Source organism: Tetrahymena thermophila, assembly GCF_000189635.1.
Source record: "Tetrahymena thermophila SB210 genomic scaffold scf_8254638, whole genome shotgun sequence".
Classification (NCBI taxonomy): domain Eukaryota; phylum Ciliophora; class Oligohymenophorea; order Hymenostomatida; family Tetrahymenidae; genus Tetrahymena; species Tetrahymena thermophila.
In genome coordinates, this window is record NW_002476407.1 from 624,599 (window position 1) to 650,158 (window position 25,560).

The 25,560-nt window shown below is 21.3% G+C and overlaps 8 protein-coding genes across 8 annotated transcripts; 2 read left to right on the forward strand and 6 right to left on the reverse strand. All coding sequences in view use genetic code 6, as the record gives it.

The window, feature by feature from the left end:
* Nucleotides 1-172: 172 nt before the first annotated feature.
* On the forward strand, nucleotides 173-2,067 carry TTHERM_00190990 (hypothetical protein; the record flags this gene model as incomplete). The annotated part of the gene is made up of 3 exons (XM_001016676.2): nucleotides 173-991; nucleotides 1,078-1,151; nucleotides 1,236-2,067. The coding sequence occupies 3 exons, from the start codon at nucleotides 173-175 to the stop codon at nucleotides 2,065-2,067; spliced, it is 1,725 nt and encodes a 574-aa protein (XP_001016676.2).
* A 477-nt stretch (nucleotides 2,068-2,544) lies between these two features.
* TTHERM_00191000 (IQ calmodulin-binding motif protein) lies at nucleotides 2,545-7,371 on the forward strand (the record flags this gene model as incomplete). The annotated part of the gene is made up of 13 exons (XM_001016677.2): nucleotides 2,545-2,698; nucleotides 2,771-2,871; nucleotides 2,927-3,490; nucleotides 3,551-3,621; nucleotides 3,673-3,948; nucleotides 4,007-4,422; nucleotides 4,499-4,848; nucleotides 4,910-5,104; nucleotides 5,162-5,245; nucleotides 5,401-6,012; nucleotides 6,219-7,074; nucleotides 7,132-7,237; nucleotides 7,296-7,371. 13 exons carry the CDS (start codon nucleotides 2,545-2,547, stop codon nucleotides 7,369-7,371), a joined length of 3,861 nt encoding a protein of 1,286 aa, XP_001016677.2.
* Nucleotides 7,372-8,232: 861 nt separating this feature from the next.
* On the reverse strand, nucleotides 8,233-15,483 carry TTHERM_000191018 (cyclic nucleotide-binding domain protein; the record flags this gene model as incomplete). The annotated part of the gene is made up of 20 exons (XM_012797766.1): nucleotides 8,233-8,323; nucleotides 8,524-8,613; nucleotides 8,925-9,014; nucleotides 9,325-9,414; nucleotides 9,713-9,802; nucleotides 10,094-10,183; nucleotides 10,488-10,577; nucleotides 10,890-10,979; nucleotides 11,246-11,335; nucleotides 11,614-11,703; nucleotides 11,997-12,086; nucleotides 12,333-12,422; nucleotides 12,691-12,780; nucleotides 13,069-13,158; nucleotides 13,436-13,525; nucleotides 13,773-13,862; nucleotides 14,389-14,478; nucleotides 14,782-14,871; nucleotides 15,343-15,392; nucleotides 15,448-15,483. 20 exons carry the CDS (start codon nucleotides 15,481-15,483, stop codon nucleotides 8,233-8,235), a joined length of 1,707 nt encoding a protein of 568 aa, XP_012653220.1.
* A 178-nt stretch (nucleotides 15,484-15,661) lies between these two features.
* On the reverse strand, nucleotides 15,662-16,242 carry TTHERM_000191019 (transmembrane protein, putative; the record flags this gene model as incomplete). Its single annotated transcript, XM_012797767.1, has 2 exons — nucleotides 15,662-15,898; nucleotides 15,997-16,242. 2 exons carry the CDS (start codon nucleotides 16,240-16,242, stop codon nucleotides 15,662-15,664), a joined length of 483 nt encoding a protein of 160 aa, XP_012653221.1.
* A 924-nt stretch (nucleotides 16,243-17,166) lies between these two features.
* Nucleotides 17,167-17,403, reverse strand: TTHERM_00191020 (hypothetical protein; the record flags this gene model as incomplete). Its single annotated transcript, XM_001016679.1, has 1 exon — nucleotides 17,167-17,403. One exon carries the CDS (start codon nucleotides 17,401-17,403, stop codon nucleotides 17,167-17,169), a length of 237 nt encoding a protein of 78 aa, XP_001016679.1.
* Nucleotides 17,404-18,043: 640 nt separating this feature from the next.
* TTHERM_00191050 (hypothetical protein) lies at nucleotides 18,044-18,397 on the reverse strand (the record flags this gene model as incomplete). Its single annotated transcript, XM_001016682.1, has 1 exon — nucleotides 18,044-18,397. One exon carries the CDS (start codon nucleotides 18,395-18,397, stop codon nucleotides 18,044-18,046), a length of 354 nt encoding a protein of 117 aa, XP_001016682.1.
* A 928-nt stretch (nucleotides 18,398-19,325) lies between these two features.
* Nucleotides 19,326-19,838, reverse strand: TTHERM_000191059 (hypothetical protein; the record flags this gene model as incomplete). The annotated part of the gene is made up of 1 exon (XM_012797768.1): nucleotides 19,326-19,838. The coding sequence occupies one exon, from the start codon at nucleotides 19,836-19,838 to the stop codon at nucleotides 19,326-19,328; it is 513 nt and encodes a 170-aa protein (XP_012653222.1).
* Nucleotides 19,839-20,325: 487 nt separating this feature from the next.
* On the reverse strand, nucleotides 20,326-20,520 carry TTHERM_00191060 (hypothetical protein; the record flags this gene model as incomplete). The annotated part of the gene is made up of 1 exon (XM_001016683.3): nucleotides 20,326-20,520. The coding sequence occupies one exon, from the start codon at nucleotides 20,518-20,520 to the stop codon at nucleotides 20,326-20,328; it is 195 nt and encodes a 64-aa protein (XP_001016683.1).
* Nucleotides 20,521-25,560: the final 5,040 nt, after the last annotated feature.

The window sequence follows — 25,560 nt, forward strand, 5'->3', positions numbered from 1 at the left end:
AATAATCTAAGCTTATTTGTTATGATTATAATAGTACAAATCTTTCTAAATGTATGACTACTCTGTAATAATATCCATAAATTTAGGAGAAGATTATTTTTGCTTTCAAATTATTTAATTAAAAAAAAAATATTGAAAAGCTAAAGTGATTAAAAAAGACAAACACTGCGAAATGTCTTCTTTAAAACATAAATAAATTACCAAAAGGCAAGCCAAAAAAAGTTCAAAACAAAAAAACGAAGATGTTATAGCTGTTCTAAAAAAAGAGCTATTTTAGAGTGAAAGAATATTTTTTATTGAAGGCGATTTAATAGTAAATTTAGATTTCATATAAGGAGTAGATTGTCAACAGATTAAATTCGATGAAGTGAGTCCATTCAGACCTTTCATTTCGTCTGTGTGGGATAAAAAAAATAATTATTATATGTTTTATAGAGATCCGCGCTGCCCAAAATCGTAACTAGAAAAACTTTATCACATTTTGGATTCACTTGGAAATTAATATGCCCATAATGTTTGCTTAGAACTTAAAAAATATTTTGAAGTTATGTAAGACTAACTTTAGAAATATAAATAAAAAAATCATAAAATACAAAGCGAGTACAATAAGGAGAAAACCTTTTAATTGGCATAAAAATATCTAAATGAAAAAGTAAAATCCAAATATTTTGCATTTATGGTTAGAACTGGTCAAGGCTACTTTCTGCATAACGAACTTGTAGGTATTTCTTAAAACCTGATAAACATTCTTGGATTTAAGCCTGATGAATTCGAACACTTAGTTCTTACTCAAGGAGTTCCTATGTTCTACAATAAAAGCATGTTTTCTTCATAAAAGCTCATATCCGATTTGAAGATAAAGCAAATATTATATGACTAAGATAAATTAGATTTTATGGAGGACATTTAAACTGATTTTTAAACTGCTGATAATTAATTTTTGAATGTTCGATTGAAGGGTAAAAGAGTTATTCTCTAAGAGAGACCAAATGTAATTATTTATATATAAATTACAATATGAATTACAAATGTTAAATTAAAATTACTGAACAATTTTTTTAATCTATTAAAAATTAGAATTTCCCTGATGATTTAATAATAATAGAAGGAGAATATGATTTTGATTAAATAATCAGATACCTTTTGCTCAGGTAATTAATTATTCACTTATATTCTTTAATTTACTTATTTTTTTAAGCTATTTAAACAAACCATCTAATTAATTATGAAATTAGAAACAAAAAACAATAATCTGCCGAAATTTAAGAATACATGACAAAAGTAGATAATTTTCTTATAAAATACTACAAAAAAGAAAATTAAGACAGTTCAGAAAACTCGAAATTTGATCATTTAAGGTGTAAATACAGGCCATTAAATGAACATGAATTATAAAGATTAAAAGACATTAAAGAATAGACTGATATAAATTTAGAAGACTTCGCTGAATTTGAAGAATAATTAGATTTTGGATTTGAAAATCATATTAACGGTAATGGATAGTAGTAATTTTAAGATTAAGACTTCTTCACTAATTAAGAAGAAATATTAAATGAGTATAAAAATTAAAACAACCCAACTTCAATAGATGAGTAAACTTATTGTAATGAAGGACATCAATATTTAAATTTTGATATTAATTCATAGCAAATGATAACTTAAAATAATATAAATATTTTTTAATCAAATTAAAACATTTTTTAACAACCTTGTTAGAAATAATAAATGCAAAATAGCAACATTAATTACTCTAATTAGCTCAATTTTAGTAACGAATTTGATGTTATCGAAAGAAACTGCTCTGATGAAATGAATATAGAAGGTGGACATTTCTATTTTAATTTAAGTAATGATTAAGTCGATTAAAATTAAGGTTTTCACTTCTAAAATGAAAATGAATAAAGTAATCTTGGGTATTCTTAGAATTTATAATTTGATCATGCCTAATAACAATATAAATATTTAGCATATTAGTCTGTTTTGCCTAATTAGCATTCAGAAGGATATTTCATGTAACAATAATCATTTAAATTGCCAAGTAATAACGAATGGATTTAAAATTATTGAAATTGTCAATCTACCATGCTATTTAATACATAATGAATTTGAAATATTTCATTTACTAATTACTTTTATAACACTATCACATATAAACAAACAACTAACAAATAAACATTAGTATATCTAAATAATTTTAATCATAGTTAATTAATTATTAATTCTATTTACTTTTACTATTTAAACAATAAGTGATAATGATCTTTATTAATTATTAATAATAATAACTTTCTAACTCAATAAATAAACTGAATTTTTTTATACAACTTTAAGAGTTGCTTTGAGTTTTATTAATAAAAATTATTATCTTCTTATTGAATATTATTTATCGATTAATTTTAGAGATAAACAGAGTAATAAATACTCTTTTTATATTGTATAAGTTTTAACTTTGACATTTATTAAAATGTTTTAGTTTGTTTTATTAATTTTTATAATAATTAAGTGTAATTAATTCTTAATGTTTTTTTTGTAAAACTTTTTATTATGCCATAATTTAATTTATTAATATTCATATAATTTATTAGCTGTAAAACAAACAGCATTTTAATTAATTAAGTAGAAATGTAATAAAAATTATCTTAAAACTAAGAATTAGATTCTTTAAAATCACAGTTATTCTTTCTTTAAGAAAACCAACGTATCTATCTCATTTTTTCTCTCTGATTTTATATGTTTTAGCATTTTATTATTATATAAAATTTTTGAATAGCTGATGATTAGACATCTTATGAGTTGTTGATTACAAATATAAGCTATAAAATTTAAAAAATATCAGATAAAATTAAATAGGATTTCGAAGAAATAGATGAGGTAATACTTAGATTATTTATGTAGTATCTTACTAATATCAATATTCTGTTATTAGAAAAGGGATTTTTAGAAAACATAGGATTAACTGCCCTCTATTTAGAAGTAATAATAGCATTCTTAATCTCAGATATTAAGAAATAGCTCTTCAAGTAAAAGTGCAAATCATTAGAATAAAAATTTGACTGGAATGCTTAGCTAAGATAGGAGCCTACAATTATAAAAAGAGTTTTGTGGTGAAAAGTTTTATAAACTTTAAAAATAGGATAAAAAAAGATATTCTGAGTCAGTAAGTGATTTGTTAAAAAGCGCTAAATTAGAAATGAGCTAATTAAGCAGAAAGCAATCAACAAAAGTATTGTAAGATTCAAAATTAAGTGAAACTATTGATCACAGTATGCAGCATTCTATATTAAAAATGAGGCTAGCAAGAAATAATGTTGTCAAATAAATTTCTTAGAAGCTTAACATAGAAGTACCTTTGTCTCTCTAAACTTCAACTATAAATCCTATTTCTAATTTATCTAATGTTGAGAATTTATCTTCTATGCAACAAAATTATAATTAATACTCTATGCAATAATAATCTAGTATTATCAATCAATCAGTTTAGCAACATAATGTAAATATTTTAATAAATTCAATATATTAATAATAAATAAATAAATGATATATAAATTAGATAAGCTAAATTAGTAGAATTGAAAATTCTATTAACAATAATAGTTCTATATTTATCAACGAGGATAGTATGTAAAGAAAATAATTTAATATTATTTTATTGAATAATTAATTATTTTTTAGAATATAGAATTTTTAAGGTTTCTAAGAGAATCAATAAAGTTAAGACCATTCCTTATTGTAAAAAAATAAAAAACCTTTCAAACTGAAATTGCATGAACCTAGAATTCTTCCTAAAGAATTAAGAGAAAATCCATTTGCTTTAAAACCAATTGTAAAGGAAAAAGATCTTTAAATGGGTATATATGAACTAGTTAACAAAGGTCTTATTCCAAAAGACACTGACATAGAACCTGCATTTACTCGAGGATAATCAATATTTTAAGCAAAAAGGATGAAGTAAATTATTTTGATTTCTTTTCTTAGTTATGAATTATTGCTTTTATAATTTCAATAGAATATAGGAATAAAAAGTGTAAAAGTATAATAAAGATTCTTTCATCGAAGGAATTTAGAAATATTAAAGATTAGCCATGGTTGATCCTAATAATCCCTCAATAAATAAAATTAACAACATTGAATTGTAATAAGATGCTAATGATTTATTAAATTTATCAAAAGATAATGATATTTTCATTACAGATAATGTCCAAGATTAAAAAGAAAAAAATATTGCTATGTAATAGGAAGAAAGTATAGAAATTTAAAATCTACCTATTAGCAACAATCAGAGTGTAATTAATAATTTAGATTAGAAAACTTTTAATATTAGCAGCTTTATTGAAAATAACTTAAATTCTAAATGTGAAGACTCTGTACAAGTTAACTAATTTTTAAAAGGAAAAAAATAGATCAAAATTCATATTAAAAATGGTAAATTGTTTTTTTTTTTTACAGTTTGACACAACTTAAATGTATTTATTAATAATAAAAATAAAAATAAATTAAGGGATTTTGATTGATAATGAGCACTTAAAGTACTTAAAAAATTAGTACTATGAAATATGGGGAAATATAGTTCATAATCTATGTAGACTAAAGAATTAATGCGTCAAATTTCGTATAAATAGCATGCTTATTGATGGCAACCTTATAGCTTACCATTCAAAAGACCTGTTGAAAACTAAAGATGATATTCTTTTGGAGTGTATAATGAACAAAGATATTATTGAAAAAATAATTCCTAATAAATCTAAGCAAGCTCATGCAGTCATGATAAAAGCATGGGCTGTAACAAAATTTATGTAGTTTTATAAAATAATAAAAGCAAAGAAGGAGTTTAAATAAAAGAAAGAAAAAGTAAATTAAATTTCATCCATATACTATTTATTTTAAGAAAATATGTTTTATTTATTTAAAGTCTGAGAATAGGAAAAATAAATTTTAACTTGTTGTTTTTTGGCTCAGATACTTTAGCAAAAAAATATAAATACAGAAAATGTTAAAAGAAAAAGAAAAAAAATATGAAAAAATAATGTCAGATTTTAAAGATAATTGGGGTAATATAAAAAAGCAAGAAAGATACGAAATACATATTTGCAGCTATTCTTTAGATGTAACATTAAAAATATATTTAAGTTAAGTAAATATCATAGTTTTACTATTCATAAAGGTATTTTAGAGAATTACAATGATAAATTTGAATGAAAGGCAGAATTCTTAAATACTCAGAATTTTTTCCTTATAAGATCCAAATGTAAAAAATATTTTTAATCAAATTAAATTCAAATGGTTTGATTTGATTTGTTTTTCATTTGGTTATGATTTAGTTAGAGTTTTATGAATCACAAATAAATTTGTTAATAAAAAAAAAATAATTAATTTTGATTCTTAATTTAATTTAATAAAAAGGTGAATATAATATACGTCGTTCCTGGAAATCTTTTACAAGATATATAAAATTATTTACAAAAGTTATTTCAAATTAATCATAAAGAAGAGTATTTGAAAAGAATCCATTTTATAATCCCTGAGAATATTGATAAATTTCCTTAACACTTTTCTTTATCTAAAATCCTTTATTATTCGCCTATTAGTTTAAAATACATAAAAGAATAAATAAAGGGTAAAATTGCTTATATAGTTCCAAGCATACCTAATATAGAAGATAAAAGTATAGGCCTTTATTTAGAAATACCTTTATTATGTGGGAATATTGAGAATGTTTGCAAACTGAATAGAAGAGATTATGGAAGAATGCTCTTAAAGGAATTAGATATCCCTCTCACTCATGGAGAAGAATTTATATTTTCAGAAGGCGAGCTCATAAATAAATTAACGTTAATGATAATAAAAGATGTAAATATCACTACTTATTTTGTTAAATTAAACAATGAAATTAATGGTAGAGGTATAGCTCAGATCTAATTAGAAAATGTCAAGTATTTCCGTAAACTTAGAAATAGTATAAATTATCAATTTACAGAAAAAAGAATTATGAAAATCAGAAAAATCATAGAAGAAGTAACTAACAAAATTTTTTACTTTTATTTGATAATTTTTTACATATTTGCCTAATATGATTTTTTTTGATTTTGATTTAAATCTTTTAATTAAATATCTATAATATCTGTTAATATTTTTTCAAATAATTAATTTTCAGCTAGAAATATTTCAAAATACTTGATTAAAAAAATATTAAGATAATAATTAATTAAAAAAAATAATAGATACTACCTTTAAAGCTAGTTCCGTGTATGGATTCTTTGTTTAATAACTACTATGAGTTTTTAAATAGAATTATTGATACAGGTTGCATAATTGAAGCTGTAACAAATTAAAATATCATAGGTTCAAGCTAAATAACTTTGAAAATAGAACCTAATGGTGATATTTAATACGTGGCTTCATTTGATAAAATACTCATACATGATGTAATTACTTGTGGTGTTACCTTTCCATAAAAGAATCTAATAAATTTAGATGTTAATAAATTATGTAGGACTATTGGAGAAAAAGTATATAGTCGTGATGTTTGGGGATTTGTGAAAATTGATTTTATTACTTTCGCAGAAAGTGAAAAAGAAAAAAAAACTGGTCTAAGAACTTAATTATTTTAAATTATAGGAATTGATTGTATGCTAGATTGTAATACAACATCTTATTTCCTTTTTAATTTTCTTTAAGAGGGCTAATCGTTAATTAACAATACTCAATTCTCTTAAAATAAATAAATTGAAGATCCTAAAAATTTATCTCCAAACTCTAAATTTTATGAATCAAATAAAAAGTAAAATCTACAACCTGCAAATAAAAATATGCTATAATCTGACGGAGATTTTGATAGGGATAGTAATTAAATACTATCTAATTAACCTTTACAAATTCCATAATATCATCTTAAAGAAAAGTGTTACACCTACATTCCAATGGTTTTTAACTAAGGACTCAGTAAATTTAATCCAAAATAATTCTTCTAATTGTGTAAAAATCAGTAAATTGCTTTCGATATTTAGAGCATGAATGGCACAATATTTATTTTACCAGGCTCTCTGTAGAGTGGTATGATTAACATCTTTTGCATAGGTAAAACTAATCTATTTAAAATAAGTTTTTAAAGAATATTAATTTTATTTCTAATAGGAAATGACTTAAAACTTAGTGTAAGCAATATGGTTGAAAGTTTACACTTTGTAGCTAACAAATTTGGAGATTAAATAAAAATTCATTTTGATAAAAAAAAAAATAGGTAATTAATTAATTAAACATAATATTTTAATAAAATTAATATAACTTATCAAAAATAGATAAGATAGTTATTACTTAGTAGATGTTTTAGGTAGAGTAAGAGAATTAAACAAAATTCTGTAGCATACTCATTGAAACAACTTAAAATTGACAATATACTTATTTTATAATAATATTCTTGCAATTTATATTAATTTTCCTAAACTTTTAATTATTTTTCTTGTTATTTATTTAGTTATTTTATTTTTATGTTAAATTTTGATTCAAGGTTTGCTCAAATGATCATATTTATTTCAAAAAATTAAATAAAAAAGAAAAAAAATATAATTAATTATTTAATTAGAATGAAAAAATATAGAAAAAAAAATAACAAATGAATTAATTAATAATAATAAAAGTAAAATTTGAAAATAAAAAAAATAAGTTTAATTAAGAAAGATAGAAAAAGAAAAAAAAACACGAGTACATTAAAAAGGAAAAAGAAAAATAAACCAAATAAAAAGCTAATAAACAAATTAAAAGAGTTAAATTATATTAAATTCATTTTTTTTACGAAAAATATCACAATCCAAAATATATAATCTGTTTTTACTAAAGATAAAGTATAAATTAGAGAGATTAGTGTAATTTCTGATGTACCTTTACAACTGATTTCAAGAAGGGCTAAGCGGCTCGAGTGGGTTAACTTTTTTATTTTTTTTTAATTTTATTTTATTTTTATAATATAGGGTAGATGAGGGGTTAGGATAGTTGAATAAAGATATTTAGATGATGATTGGTAAGGTTAAGATTAATATTTTTTCATTTTTGGCTGAGATTTATTCTACATTTTACTATGTACTGTATAATTAATTTTAGATATAAAAATAGTAATAAATCTATCTATATTTTAGGTTAAATTATCTTATTACAAAATAAAAAAATAAAACACATTATTTTCTATTATTCAAATATTTAATATTTATTCATCCTTTTTTCATCACTTGTTTATCATGATCAGAAATTTATTGTAAAGACAACTAATCTTTTTGATTTAAGACATTTGCTTAATAGTTTCAATTATTATGGTCCTTCAATTAATTTTCCACTTAAATTATTAAATAAAGTAAATTACTAAAAAAATTAAATAGAAAAAATATTAAAATTAAAAATAATATTAGAAAATAAAATAAAAATAAAAATAAATCAAATTAAAAGTTAATAAACAAAATCATAAGAGTTATATTGTTTTAAATTCATTTTTATTACTAAAAATATGACTATCCAAAACAAATAAACTGTTTTTACCTAAGATGAAGTGTTAAATTAGAGAGATGAGTGCAATTTGCTAAAGCAGTACCTAAGCCTGATGAACCTTTATCACCAATTTAATTTTAACTTTTAAATATTAAAGAAAAAATAAATAAATAAATAAATAAATAATTAATTAGTTAGTTAGTTAGAAGGAAAAAATGAAGAAAAAATAATAAGAAATGAACTAATTAATAAATAAAAAAGAAAAATTTTAAAATAAAAAAAGGTATTAAATTAAGAACAATAGAAAGAGAAAAAAATGCAAATACAATAAAAAAGAAAAAGAAAAATAAATTAAATAAAATGCTTATTAACAAATTAAAAGAGTTTTTATGTTTTAAATTAATTTTTATAACTAAAAATATCACAATCCAAAACAAATAAACTGTTTTTACCTAAGATCAAGTTTCAAATTTGAGAGATTAGTGCAATTAGTTAAAGCAGAACCAAAACCTGAAGCTCCTTAATCACCAATTTAATTATAACTTTTTAAATATTGAAAGAAAAAATAAAAAATTAATTAGTTAGTTAGTTATTGAAAAGAAAAAAAATAAGAAAATATAATAGGAAATGAATGAGTTAATAATAATAATAATAATAAAAGCAAAATTTGAAAATAAAAAAAGGATTTAAATTAAGAAAGATAAAGAAAAAAAAAAACACAAATACAATATTAAATAATAAGAAAAATAAATCAAATTCAAATTTAATAAACAAATTAAAAGATATATATTGTTTTAAATTCATTTTTAAAACTAAAAATGTCACAATTCAAAATAAATAAACTGTTTTTACCTAAGATGAAGTGTTAAATTAGAGAGATGAGAGCAATTTGCTAAAGCAGAACCTAAGCCTGATAAACCTTTATCGCCAATTTAATTTTAACTTTTTAGATGTAAAAGAAAAAAAAAAATGAATTAGTTGTTAGTTAGAAAGAAAAATGAAGAAAAGATAATCGGAAATAAATTAATTAATAATAATAAAAGTAAAATTTGAAAATAAAAATCTAAGTTAAATTAAGAAAGATAGAATGAAAGAAAAAAAAAAGCACAAGAACATTAAAAAAGATAAAGAAAAATAAACCAAATAAAAAGCTAATAAACAAATTAAAAGAGTTATATTGTTTTAAATTCATTTATATAACTAAAAGTATCACAATTCAATACAAATAAACCAATTTTACAAAAGATCAAGTGCTAAATTAGAGAGATTAGTGCAATTTGCTAAAGTAAAACCTAAGCCTGAAGCACCTTCATCACCAATTTTATTGTTACTTTTTAAATATTGAAGAATAAATAAAAAACTAATGAGTTAGTTAGTTAGCAGGGAAAAATAAAGAAAAAATTATAAGAAATGAATTAATTAATAATAATAAAAGAAAAATTTGAAAACAAAAAAAGGATTTAAATTAAGAAAGATAGAAAGAAAAAAAAAATGCAAGTACACTAAATAAGAAAATGAAATCAAATAAAAAGCTAATGAATAATTTAAATGAGTTATATTGTTTTAAATTCATTATTATAACTAAAAGAATCACAATCCAAAATAAATAAACTATTTTTACAGAAGATCAAGTGTCAAATGAGAGAGGTTAGTGCAATTAGTTAAAGCAGAACCTAAACCTGATGCACCAATTGCACCAATTTTATTGTAACTTTTTAAATATTAAAGAAAAAATATATTATTAATTAGTTAGTTCGAAGGAAAAAATAAAGAAAAAATAATAAGAGAAATAAGAGATTAATTAATTAATGATAATAAAAACAAAATTTGGAGAAAAAAAAAAAGTTAAATTAAGAAATATAGAAATAGAAAAAAAAAAAACACACACACATATACAATAAAAAAAGTAAAAATAAATAAAATAAAAGTTAATAAAAAATTAAAAGAGTTATTTTGTTTTAAATTTATTTTTATAACTAAAAATTTCACATTCAAAACAAATAAACTGTTTTTACCTAAGATCAAGTGCTAAATTTGACAGATTAGTGCAATTTGCTAAACCAGAACATAAACCTGATGCACCTTTATCGCCAATTTTATTGTAACTTTTTAAATATTGAAGAAAAAATATATAATTAAAAAAATAATAATAAAAAAATTTTTTTTTTAAATCAAAATATCCCCTAAACAGAAAAGTAATCTACATATGTATTCTATTTGTATGTAGCCTTGAAAAAGGCAGTACCTCAGTGTACTAAATACATTTATATAATTAAGAAACATAGCAGAAAAAAAACACAAAAACCAATAAAAAGGTCAAATTAAAAGCTGATAAACAAATTAATTGAGTTATATTGTTTTAAATTCATTTTTATAACTAAATGTATCACTATCCAAAACAAATAAATTGTTTTTACCGAAGATCAAGTGTTAAATTGGAGAGATTAGTGCAATTTGATAAAGCAGAACCTAAGCTCGATGAACCTTTATCACCAATTTAATTTTAACTTTTTAAATATTGAGGATAAAATATAAAATTAGTTAGTTAGAAGGAAAAAATGAAGAAAATATAATAAGAAATAAATTAATTAATAATAATAAAATGGGTTAAATTCAGAAAGATAGAAAGAAAGAAAAAAATAAGTACACTAAATAAGAAAAAGAAAAATAAATCAAATAAAAAGCTAAGAAACTTATTAAAATAGTTATATTGTTTTAAATTCATTTTTATAACTAAGAGTATCACAACCCAAAAAAAATAAACTGTTTTTACCGAAAATAAAGTTTCAAATTAGAGAGATTAGTGTAATTTGCTAAAGCAGAACCTACTCCTGATGCACATTTATCACCAATTTAATTGGAACTTTTTAAATATGGAAGAAAAAATATATAATTAATTAGAAGAAAAAAATGAAGAAAAAATTATAAGAAATGAATTAATTAATAATAAATAATAATAACAAAATTTGAAAATAAAAAATGAGTTAAATTAAGAAAGATAGAAAAAAATATAAGTACATTAAAAAAGAAAAAAAAATAAATCAAATAAAAAGCTTATAAGCAAATTAAAAGAGTTATATTGTTTTAAATTCATTTTTATAATTAAAAATATCACAATCCAAACAAATAAACTGTTTTTACCGAAGATCAAGTTTCAAATTTGAGAGATTAGTGCAATTTGCTAAAGCAGAACATAAACCTGATACACCTTTATCACCAATTTTATTGTTACTTTTTAAATATTGAAGAAAAAATATAGTTAATTAGTTATTTATCAGGAAAAAGTGAAGAAATGAAAAAATAAATAGAAATTAATTAATTAATAAAAATAAAAACAAAATTTGAAAATAAAAAAATGAATTAAATTAAGAAAAATACAAAAAGAAAAAAAACACAAGTACAATAAAAAAGAAAAAGAAAAAGAAATCAAATAAAAAGATAATAAATAAATTAAAGTTATATTGTTTTAAATACATTTTTATAACTAAAAATATCACAACCCAAAACAAATATAACTTTTTTACCCAAGATGAAGTGTTAAATTAGAGAGATTAGGGCAATTTGCTAAACCAGAACCTAAGCCAGATGAACCTTTATCGCCAATTTAATTGTTACTTTTTAAATATTGATTGTAAAATAAATAATTAGTAAGTTAGAAGGAAAAAATGAAGAAAATATGATTTAATCAATAAAAGCAAAATTTTAAAATAAAAAAAGTAGTTAAATTAAGAAAGATAGAAAAACCACAAGTAGATTAAAAAAGAAAAAGAAAAATAAATCAAATTAAAAGAGTTTTTTTGTTTTAAATACATTTTTATAACTAAAAGTATCACAATCTAAAACAAATAAACTGTTTTTACAAAAGATCAAGTGTCAAATTAGAGAGATTAGTGCAATTTGCTAAACCAAAACCTAAGCCTGATGCATCTTTATCACTTATTTAATTGGAACTTTTTAAATATTGAAGAAAAAATAAAATATTAATTAGTTAGTTAGTTATTTATAAGGAAAAAAATAAGTAAATATAATAAGAAATGAATTAATTAATAATAATAAAAGCAAAATTTGAAAATAAAAAAATTAGTTAAATTAAGTAAGATAGAAAGAAAAAACACTAGTACAATAAAAAATAAAAAGAAAAATAAATCAAATAAAATGCTATTAAATTCATTTTAATACTAAAAATATCACAACCCAAAACAAATAAAACGTTTTTACCCAAGATGAAGTGTTAAATTAGAGAAATTAGTGCAATTTGCTAAAGCAGAACCTAAGCTTGATGAACCTTTATCACCAATCTTGTTGTTACTTTTTAAATATTGAAGAAAAAATATATTGTTTATCATTTAGTTAGAATGAAAAAATGAAGAAAATGATATGAATTAATTAATAAATATAAAAGCAATATTTGAGATTAAAAAAAGGAGTTAAATTAAGAAATATAGAAAGAAAGAAAAAAAATGCAAGTACATTAAAAAAGAAAAAGAAAAATAAATCAAATAAAAAGCTAATAAACAAATTAAAAGAGTTATATTGGTTTAAATTAATTTATATAACTAAAAGTATCACAATCAAAAACAAATAAACTGTTTTTACAAAAGATCAAGTGTCAAATTAGAGAGATTAGTGCAATTTACTAAAGCAGAACATAAACCTGATGAACCTTTATCACCAATTTTATTGGAACTTTTTAAATATTATATAATTAGTTAGTTAGTTAATCCATTAAGAAAAAAATGAAGAAAATATAGTAAGAAATCAATAAATTAATAATAATAAAACCAAAATTTAAAAAAAAATAAGTTAAATTAAGAAACATAAAAAAACACAAGTACAATAAAAAATGAAAAAGAAAAAATAAATCAAATAAAAAGCTAATAAACTAATTAAAAGAGTTATGCTGTTTTAAATTCATTTTTATAATTAAAAATATCACAACCCTTTACATAATAACCTGTTTTACCTAAGAAGAAGTGTTAAATTAGAGAGATTAATGCAATTTGTTAAAGCAGAACCTAAGCCTTATAAACCTTTATCACCAATTAGATTGTAACTTTTTAAATATTGAAGAAAAAGTATATAATTAATAAATTATTTAATTAGAGGGAAAAAATTAAGAAAAAAAAAACTAAATGAACTAATTAATAATAATAAAATCAATATTTGAAAATAAAAAAATAAGTTAAATTAAGAAACATAGAAAAAGAAAAAATCATAAAAAAATTAAAAGAGCTTTATTGTTTTAAATTAATTTTTATAACTAAAAATAGAACAATCGAAAACAAATAGACTGTTTTTACCTAAGACGAAGTGTTAAATTAGAGAGATTAGTGCAATTTGCTAAAGCAGAGCCTAAGCCTGATAAACCTTTATCACCAATTTTATTGTTACTTTTTAAATATTGAAGAATAAATATATTATTAATTATTAGTCATTTTTTGAGTTGGAAACTAAGTTGATTCGAATCAAATTAATTATATTTTCAAATACTCCTCTATATATAACCTAGGGAAATAATTAATTTCAAACCCTAAAAACCTAGGGCTCACAAAAAATTTGTTCATTATTTTTGACTAGGTTTTCATATATGCTCTTTCATAATATCATATCGAAAATTGGTGAATCGTAGTAGTTTCCAACTCAAAAAAATGAGTATTAGTTAGTTATTTAAAAAGGAAAAAATGAAGAAAAAATAATAAGAAATGTATTAATTTATAATAATAAAAGCAAAATTTGAAAATAAAAAAAATGAGTTAGATTAAGAAAGATAGATAAAAAAAACAAAAATACAATAAAAAAGAAAAATAATAATAAATCAAATAAAAAGCTAATAAACAAATTAAAAGAGATATATTTTTTTAAATAGATTTTTATAACTAAAAATATCATAATCTAAAGCAAATAAACTGTTTTTACTCAAGATCAAGTGTCAAATTAGAGAGATTAGTGCAATTTTCTAAACCAGAGCCTAAGTCTGATGCCCCTTCATCACCAATTGAATTGTAACTTTTAAATATTGAAGAAAAAATATAAAATTAGTTTGTTAGTTAATTAGTTAGAGGGAAAAAATGAAGAAAATATAATAAGAAATGAATTAATTAATAATAATAAAAGTAAAATTTGAAAATCAAAAAATGAGTTAAATTAAGAAAAATAGATAGATAGAAAAAAAACACAATTAAATAAAAAAAAGAAAAATAAAAATAAATCAAATAAAAAGATAATAAACAAATTAAAAGAGTTATATTGTTTTAAATTCATTTTTAAAACTAAAAATATCAACACCCAAAACAAATAAACTGTTTTTACCTAAGAAGAAGTGTTACATTAGAGAGATTAGTGCAATTTGCTAAAGCAGAACCTAAGCCTGATGTACCTTCATCACCAATTTTATTCTAACTTTTTAAATAATGAAAAAAAATAAAAATTAATTAGTTAGTTAGAAGGAAAAAGTGAAGAAAAAATAATAAGAAATGAATTAAATAATAATAATAAAAGCAAAATTAGAAAGTAAAAAATTAATTTAAATTTTGAAAGATAGAAAGAAAAAAAATACAAGTACATTATAAAAGAAAAAGGAAAATAAATCAAATAAAAAGCTAATAAACAAAATTAAATGAGTTTATTTTTATCAAGTATAAGTGTTAGAATGAAAAATTAATAAAAAATATCTAATAATAAAAAATGAATAGTAAATTTTAAAAATTAAAAGTGAAAATTATGTTAAAATCACTAAACAAGTATTTGTTTTCATAAAATTAATGAAGATAGGTTAGAATTTCTATTAGAACGATAGCATTATAAATAAATTGTAAGTGAAATAAAGAGAAACTATTAATAATAATAGTAATATTTATAAATTAAATATACCTCAGATCAATATGGAGAACCTAATGAGATTAGAGTGAAGAGTTTAAAAACTTTTTATATTATTAAAATAATTTAAAATAAATTTATAAAAAAATAAATAATTACTTCTTCTAATTTTTTATAATAATTAATCTATTACATAATTTTTTTTCTTCAAAAATACTGAATAGAAATTAATAGAAATTTAATTAATTATAAGTGGATAAAAAGAATATTAAATTAATTGAATTTATAAATTTGTTTTTAGTAAGAGATATCACAAAAAATTTAGTGTAACATTGATTATTTAATATTAATATTTCTATTTAAAATGTTTACTTCAAAATATAGTAGGAAATAGAGATGAGTAGTTAGTCATATGCTGAAAAAATTCTAGTAATTACTGTTCTTAAATTTTATATAAATAATTTTTATTTTGTAGATTTTTCTATTTTAGTATAGTAATGAGGAGAATTTTTATATTATCTCTAATTATTCTCTAGTCAGATTAGTTTTTACTGCTGGTACATGTTATTTAGATATATAGCTTGCATAGATCAAATAAGCGCATTTATGCCTATTTAAATAAATAGATTATACATTTCTATATCATCAACAATTAATATAAATGTTAAAAAAAATTAATAAACAAAATATAAGAAATAATTTATTTACTATGCCAAGTTTTTCTCCTCCAAACATATAACATTGGAGGGCTAAATTTACACATTTTAAAAAATATTTTAACAAAATTTAAATATTAATTTTTTAATAAAATTTATTGAAATTCCTCTGCTGATATAATGCACCCAACCCAATAAGCAATAAGCGGAATTTTAATACCAGTATAGTTATTAATGCGTATTTTATTTATTAAAAATTATATTTATATTTTAATATGATATTTAATAAAAATAGCATTTTGTATATTTCCTCTTCATAACTAATATAGAAATAAAATTACTTTATTTTAATAAGATTAAAATTTAAGTACTATTTTGTTCATATATATGGTTATTGTTTTCATAGATATTCTATTAAATAAATATGTTAATTTTATATTTTACATAGACTTTGTTATGTCAGAATAAAATATATGAAAGGTGATGAACTAGGAATAGATGAACTTTAGATTGCTAAACTATTTAGCATAGATAAATCACATGATTTGTCAATTACTTTATTTTAATAAGATTAAAATTTAAATACTAATTTGTTCATATGGTTTTTGTTTTCATAGCTATTCTATTAAATAAATATGTTAATTTTATATTTTACATAGACTTTGTTTTGTGAGAATGAAATATATATATATAAATAAATAAGTAATAAGAAATAAAGAAGAAATATATTAGATTTAAAGAGAAGTAAAATTAATAAACTTAAAGTTTGTTTTAATGAATTTAATAAAGGAAAAATTAAATTCAAATTGAGTTGATTTATAAAGAAAAAAAATAAATTAAAGTAAAAATTGAAAGATGATAAATTTTTTTTAAATAATATTAGAGGAGTTTACAATAAATAAGATATAAAATATAAACTACAATTAATTATGTAATTAATTAAACTTATTAGTTTATTCTTAAGATATTACTTGATAGATTTTTTGTCTTTCAAGTTTTTTTCTTTTGGATTTGCTAATTAGTATTTTGATTTATTTTCTTAATAATTTTTACTTTTGGATATTGCTTTTAAGATCTTTCTTACTAGCTTTTTCTTTTGGAAATCGCTCTTAAGTTATTTCAAAATTGTTTTTTTCTTTAAGCAATTGTTATTAAGTAGATACTTTTCTTATTAGTTCTTTCTTCAGGATTAAGTTTTTAGACTTCTTCCTTTGGTTATTGCTCATAAGATTTATATTATCTTGTTAACTTTGTCTTCCAAGATATAGTTTAAGATTTCATCCTTATAGCTTTTTCTTTTGGAAATTGCTACTTAGACTTGTCTTAGATTTTATCTCTTGGACTTAGATAATAAGATTGTCTTATTTAATTTTTCTTTTGGATTTTTGCTATTTAGATTATTTCCTATTAGCTTTTTCTTTTGGAAATTACCTTTAGTTTTTTGGTCTATTTAGTTCATTTCTTAGGGAAAATTAAATAAGACTTGCAATTTATAAGTTATTATCTTATTTATTCACTTTTATTCAAGCATTAGTTTTATGATATGTTTGTTTTATTGTGTGTAAAATAGTTATTTTATAGAATTTTAGTTTTTATGAAGTTATATATTATTCAACTCCTCTATTGAGTTTATGAATAATCTGCTTAATACTTTTTCACCACTTTTTTTTAGTGATATTTTTTTAGTGTGTGAGTGTGTGTTTGTTTGCATTTTTGTTGATGACAATCAAGTTGGATGAGTAATTTATTATCTGCATTTTCATAGTATTTTTTGTATTTCTACAAATTATACTATAAGGAGGGTCATTTGTTTCATAAAATTTAGCTTTAACATACTTTTCATTAGTAGGACACAACGGTCAAATTCTTCAATAACATTCAGAGGTATTTCACTTTCAAGTAATTTCTCTTACTTTTTCTTTTGAATTCTTATCTTCTTGGAAATAAAGCTAACTAATTTCTACTTTTTGAGCTTGTTTATGTGTTTTTAAGGCACAAATTTACTCAATTTTATATGATTAGCTAGTCATTATTTTTTTCATCTTTATTTCAAGATATTTCAAGATTTTTAGAATTCTTCAAAACTGAGTTTTTAAGACTCAATTTTTCTTCCATTTTTGAGTTACAGTATAAAAAAGCTTCTCAGCAATCATATAATCTTTACTCGCGATGAAGAGGGAGGATTCGAACATCTGTTGAGAAGAAGATACTTTATATGATTGTTTTTCTTGCATCGAAGTGTCAAATTACTTATTAAGATTTTTTAGGTCTTAATTTTCACTGTCACTGATACATATAGAGGTATCTTTTTTAACTTTTCGATCTTTTTTTAGGAGAAGCTGTGAACTCTTTCCTTTGTATCTAGATTCCTTATTCAAGGTTTCTTTATTAAAATTAGATTTAGCAGAGTTTATTTGATTCTCGTTTCTTCGAAATATAATATTTTTCGTCATATTATATTTAGTTAGCTTTCTTATTTTAGTCGATACAATGGTTTTTTGTTGAAATGGATTAGAATCCGTAAAGATTAATTAGAAGTAAAAATTTTTATTATTGATTGTATTTCAATTTAGCTATCAGGAATCAAAGAAGTTGTACAGTAATTTAGAAGAATTCTTAAGAAGCATATGTTAAGTTTTTTGAGTTTAGCATATTAAGGATTAACTTTGTACATTTAAGAAATTTAGAAAAATTGATTTTTTGAGTCTTTCTTTCTAATTTTCTTAAGATGTATAGCTTCTTTTCTTATAAATTAACCTGTATTGATTAATTACCATCATTTTGTGAAGATAATTTTGTCTTCTTTTTTTCTTTTAGGACTTTTTGAGGGTCTTAGATAGCTTTATCTATTTCCTTTCAACTTTTCAAATTTTTCTTCTGAAATACCTACTTTCTTTTTTGGTATTTTATGTGATGGATGTTATTGTTGAATTAGCTTTTTACAGCTATTTTTTTCATTACTAATTATTTAAAATTTGAAAAGGCTTTTAGATAAAAGGAGTATTTTTTCTAAAAGTACTCTATCAAATTCATTAAATTTGTCTAATTTCAATTAGATTTTCAAGTGTTTTGGCATCGACCACTAGATTTTACTCTAGTATTGTTTGGATCATGCTTATTCAAATTCTCTCTATCAAAAAGTTTGTCTAAGTTTTTTAATTCCTAAACATTCTTCTTTCTGAATATTATTCATTTTTTTAGAATAAGTAATATTCATTTTAGGGAAAATTTATTAATTATTTATTTTTTTAAAACTAGTCTGTTTTAAAAATTTCAATAATTAATAATTAATGAATAAGATGGTATCGGTGCTCATAAATTTTTTCTTTGATCAGTTGATTTTTTACACTTTCTTTAAGGGATTGTGTTATGATCTTCCTTTCAAAGAAATTCTTTAATCAGTTGATCTTTTATTGTCTTTTTATCAACAATACAGTTTTCTTCTTTTTAAAGTTTTTAATTTATGTATGTAGACTCTTCTTTTTTTTAATTCAAAGTCCAATTTTCTTCTTCTTAATATTTGTTAAGTTTTTAAAGTTTTTTCAATAAATAAATATCTGTTCTGATGAGTAAGATGATTATTATTATTTACTTTTATTATGCTTAACAGAATATTTTTTTTACATTTAGAGATTATTTTTTAGATTATCTCATAATGTATTTATTTTTCGGTAATTTAGTTTATCTTTCAAATAAGCTAAGTTACTGATTAGTTCTTTCATCGTATTAAATGAGAATACTTTTTTTGATTATGAATTTGTTTTTTATCATAACCAAATAGAGTAAAAAGCAAGCATTTTTTTTTTTTTCATTTAGAGATTTTTTTAGCATACAATTTTGTTAAGTATACTCTTAATTTGTTATCTCTAAATTTTTGTTTGCTTTTTTATACATTTTACTAGATGCATTTGATTTAAAATCTCTTCAGTATTATTATCATTTATTGCGGAGCTTATTTCTTATGAAAGAAGTTGAAGAAGAAAGAATGTTGGTTTTTCATTCTTTAAATTACATTTAATTCAAATTTGGAGTTATTTGTAATTTAATATTGAAATTTGATTAAATTTTTATTAAAGCACAGACAGAGTGAGTTTTCTTCATAAGACACTTTTAGTTCTTCTCTATTTAGATTTACTTAATGATCGTTTTATCTAACTTTTCTTGTTTACTATTTTTAGTAATGTTTGATTTTTATTATCTTTATTGTTTTTTTTAGCAAGGAGTTTCAATAAAGTTTTTAGTCGTGTCTATTTCTTTTATGATTTAAATCTTCTATTAGTCATTTGCTTTCTTCAATAATGAATCATTTAAATGTTGAGAAAGAAAGAGATTAAGATAATATATTTTTTGATATTGAAGAAATTATATAAAAAATATTTTCTCATTTTCGCTGGATTTAAGAGTTAAAATGTTCTTCTAATTTCTTGATAGAATATTTCTATTGCGAGTGGGTTATATTAGTTGAACATTCTTCGTACCTCTTAAGTCTAATCTTCTTCAGATTCTAGTTTAAAAGTATTTGTTGCATTTCTGCATCATTTACTTTTAAATTTTGAGATTAACTTGCTTTTCTCATTTTATTTTATAAGATTTTTTAAATAATATAATTTTAAGATTTTAGTAGAGAAAATTGTTTGTTTTAATTATTTAATAGCAAGCAGTAAATGACATTCTTTTCTGAAAATCTTCTTTTCAAGGGAGATTTTATCTTTCGATACTTTGAAATTCTTATTTGGCAAGTGTTTTTTTTGCTTAAATCTATTTCAAGTTTAAGAAGTTATTTTTTAGTCTTTAATTTTTGTCGTAGTTTTTCACTTTGGAGTTAGAAAATATTTATCTTATTTCATTATTATTGTTTGGATAATAATAAAATAGTGTTAAATATTATATTTGCTTTCAAGCAATTAATATCTGATTTTAAGTAGTTTCTTTAAACTAGCTTTTTAGACTCATTTAAATCCTTTCTTAAAACCAGTTCTAACTTTTGTCTCATAAGATTTTCAAAGTCAGATAAGATTTTAGTTTAGCATTTTATTATTTAGCAAGTTTGAAGAGAGATTCTACTCATGAGAAATGAGAAGGTGAGATATCTTTTATTTTTATTATCTTTCTGCATTTGAGTTGCTACTGTCGTTTCAGACTGCTGTTTGGCAGAAACTGATTATTTTTAAGTAAGTTTATTTTCTCCTTATTTTCTCTTATACAGCTTTTTTGAGAGTTGCATAAGATATCTTTAGGATATTTTACTCTTACTAGTAAGTTTTATCTTCGCCTTATTTTTCTCATTTATAGCTTTTTTTAGGAGCCATATTTGATATTTTTCAGGTTTTATTTTATTTTCTTACTATTTTGTTTGTAAGTTTATTTCACCTTATGTTTTTCATTTATGGTTTTTTTTAGGAACTATATTTGATATTTTTCAGGTTATTTTTGTCTTACTTCGTAAGTTTTATTTCTCCTTATTTTTTTCAATTACAAATTTCATTATTTGATATCCTTCAGGTTTTATTTTATCTTTCTACTTTTTTTGTAAGATATTTTCACCTTATTTTTTTCATTTATGCTTTTTTTAGGAGCATATTTGATATTTTTAGGGTTATTTTCTCCTACATAGTAAGTTTTATCTTCACCCTATTTTTCTCATTTACAGCTTTTTTTAGGAGCTATATTTGATATCTTTCAGGTTTTATTTTATTATCTTACTATTTTTTTGTTAGCGTATCTTCACCTTATTTTTTTCAATTATGACTTTTATTCCGAACAATAAATGATATTTTTAAGCTATTTTATCCAAAATAGCAAGTTTTATGTTCGCCTTATTTTTTTCAATTACAGTAAATTGTATTTAATATTTTTCAGGTTTATTTCATTGACTTCCTATTTTTTTTGTAAGATATTTTCACCTTATTTTTTTCATTTATGCCTTTTTTAGGAGCATATTTGATATTTTTGGGGTTATTTTCTCCTACATAGTAAGTTTTATCTTCACCTTATTTTTCTCATTTATAGCTTTTTTTAGGAGCCATATTTGATATTTTTCAGGTTTTATTTTATTATCTTACTATTTTTTTGTTAGCGTATCTTCGCCCTATGTTTTTCATTTGTAAACTTTTTTTAGGAGTCACATATGATATTCTTTAGGTTATTTTGTCTAGCATAGCAAGTTTTTTCTTCGCCTTATGTTTTTCATTTACAATCTACCGTAATTAATATTCTTCAGGTTTTATCTTAATAGCTTCCTACTTTTTTGTAAGATATTTTCACCTTATGTTTTCATTTATGCTTTTTTTAGGAGCATATTTGATATTTTTAGGGCTATCTTTTCTTACATAGCAAGTTTTATGTTCTCCTTATTTTTCTCATTTATAGCTTTTTTTAGGAGCTATATTTGATATTTTTCAGGTTTTTATTTTATTGTCTTCCTACTTTTTTCTTTGGAATATCTTCACTTTATGTTTTTCATTTATAGTTTTTTTAGTGGTCATATTTGATATTTTTTAGGTTATGTTATCTAACATAGAAAGCGTTATCTTCGCCTTATTCTTTTCAAATGTGGATTTATTTAAAGGTTTTATCTTTACCTTTCTACTTTTTTCGTAAGATATTTTCGCCTTATTTTTTTCATTTATGCCTTTTTTAGGAGCATATTTGATATTTTTGGGGTTATTTTCTCCTACATAGTAAGTTTTATCTTCACCCTATTTTTCTCATTTACAGCCTTTTTTAGGAGTTTTATTTGATATCTTTCAGGTTTTATTTTATTATCTTACTATTTTTTTGTTAGCGTATCTTCGCCTTTTGTTTTTCATATATATGGTTTTATTCCAAATAATAAATGATATTTTTAAGCTATTTTATCCAAAATAGCAAGTTTTATGTTCACCTTATTTTTTTCATTTACAGTAAATTGTATTTGATATTTTTCAGGTTTATTTCATTGACTTCCTATTTTTTTTGTAAGATATTTTCACCTTATTTTTTTCATTTATGCCTTTTTTAGGAGCATATTTGATATTTTTGGGGTTATTTTCTCCTACATAGTAAGTTTTATCTTCACCTTATTTTTCTCATTTACAGCTTTTTTAGGAGCCATATTTGATATTTTTCAGGTTTTATTTTATTGTCTTACTATTTTTTTTTGTTAGCGTAATCTTCGCCCTATGTTTTTCATTTGTAAACTTTTTTTAGGAGTCACATATGATATTCTTTAGGTTATTTAGTCTAGCATAGCAAGTTTTTTCTTCGCCTTATATTTTTCATTTACAATCTACCGTATTAATATTCTTCAGGTTTTATCTTAATAGCTTCCTACTTTTTTGTAAGATATTTTCACCTTATGTTTTCATTTATGCTTTTTTTAGGAGCATATTTGATATTTTTAGGGCTATCTTTTCTTACATAGCAAGTTTTATGTTCTCCTTATTTTTTTCATTTATAGCTTTTTTTAGGAGCTATATTTGATATTTTTCAGGTTTTTATTTTATTATCTTCCTACTTTTTTCTTTGGAATATTTTCACTTTATGTTTTTCATTTATTATTTTTTTAGTTGCCATATTTGTTTGATATTTTTCAGGCTATGTTATCTAACATAGAAAGGTTTATGTTCGCCTTTATCAATTTTCGTTGTTTTATAATTGATATTTTTAAGAGAATTTATTTTCTTACGTTAGTCTGAACGATTTTAATGTTTTAAATAATATATTTTATTATATTATTTTGAGTTTTTATTAATTATTTTTATTAAGCAGTTTAATTTCTAAAAAGTGTTACCTTTTTTAAATTATTGTTTTTTCTGCTTAAAAGAAAGTTTTTTAGGCTGTCTTATAATTAATAAATTTAAGAACTCTTTTTTAAATAGCTTCTCAAATGCAGTATATTCTATTCGTCAATTAAATAAGAATATTGGATTGATAGACTTGTTAGGTAGGAGTTGATCTTTCTTTCATTTACTTTTTAGGAAAATTTAAACCTTGTAGTTTATTTCATTTTTTAAGTGATTTAACCTACTTGATTTAAGAAAGAATCGCTTCAATCAACTTGTTTCAAATCCAATTATTTCTTTAGAATATAAATTTATTGAAAACTATAAAATCCATTTATTTGGTTCACTTCTCTTAGAATGCATTTGACTTCTTTCTCCTTTGATTTTATATTTTGAATAGAAGATTACTGAGTATTTTCTACTAATGAATGCCATTCTTTACAGATTATTACAGATGTTTTCATTTTTAATAAATATTTTCTATAATTCATTGAGCATCAGCTTTATTTTGGATCATTATTTTCATCTTTTCATAATAGTTTTTGAATGCATTTTTGATACACTCACTCTTCTTATGAATTAATTATTTTCTTGGCCTTATTTCCAGTTTAAGCTCAAATTTAAAATGATTTATTTTTCTATTCTTCGCCTTATTTCCAACCAATATTTTCTCCTTTTCATACAGTTTTTGAGAATAGTTTTTAAGTATTTTCACTCTTTTATGATTTGAATATCTTCTTGATTTTATTTCTGGTTATTTTTCAAAATCTAAACCATTTTTACTGATTAATCATTTATTCTTCACCTTATTTTTGGTCATTATCTTCTTCATTTCATAAATTTTTAAAAATATTTTTGAGGTATTCCTATTGTTTATGATTTGATTATTTTCCTGATTTCATTTCCAGCTATTTTTAGAGATTAATTCAGTATTTAACTTTTTATATTTCTCCTTGATTCAAACCAATATTTTCCTCTCTTCATCCAGTTTCTGAGTATGTTTTTTAGACACAACCATTCTTTTATGATTTGATTATCGTCTTGATTTTATTTCTGGTTATTATAAAAATTTAAATCATTTTATTTCTATTTATTAAAATGAAATATTTTGTGTTATTATTGAGATTAGCCTTTTACATCTGTAATTTCTCTATAAAGATTTTAAGCTTTAACTGTAATTTTTGGATTTTCAGTTAAATTTAAATCTTTATAGATTTTTTATATCATTGTTAATATAAAGTGTTTTTATTTATGAGTCAATATTCTTTTTTGACTTTGATAACTATTTTATTACATTCTTGTAATTACTACTTCATTTAGTTTTTAGTCTAAACTATTTAATAAAAACTTGCCTGTTTTTATTATTAATCATCAAAATCAACATATCACAAATTCTAAGAATTAGTGTTTTAATTATTTTTTGGACAATTAAAATCTATTTTCTTTTGTTAAATTTATTCATTAGATCTGTAATGATTAAGTTTTTTTAACTATTTTTTGGATAATTAAAATCTTTTATCATTTTTCATTAGTTTTATGATATGAAGATTTCTAATAATTTAGAATTTGTGTTTTTTTTCATTTACGCAAATTTCTATTTTATTATTCTGAAATCAAATATTGGTTCTTTATTTTATTGTCACTTTATATTTGTTTATAATCATTTCGCATTTTGGTAATCATTGTGCAATTTAATTCCTTATTTTATTCAAATTTCATCATTTTTGAATTCGTTATTATGGGTATTTTTTAGATACTCTTTTCACTATTTCATAGTGAGTAGCTTTGATTTATTTTTGGTTTTATTTCACACATTTTTTACCAATTTTTATGATTATCAATGATATCTTGTT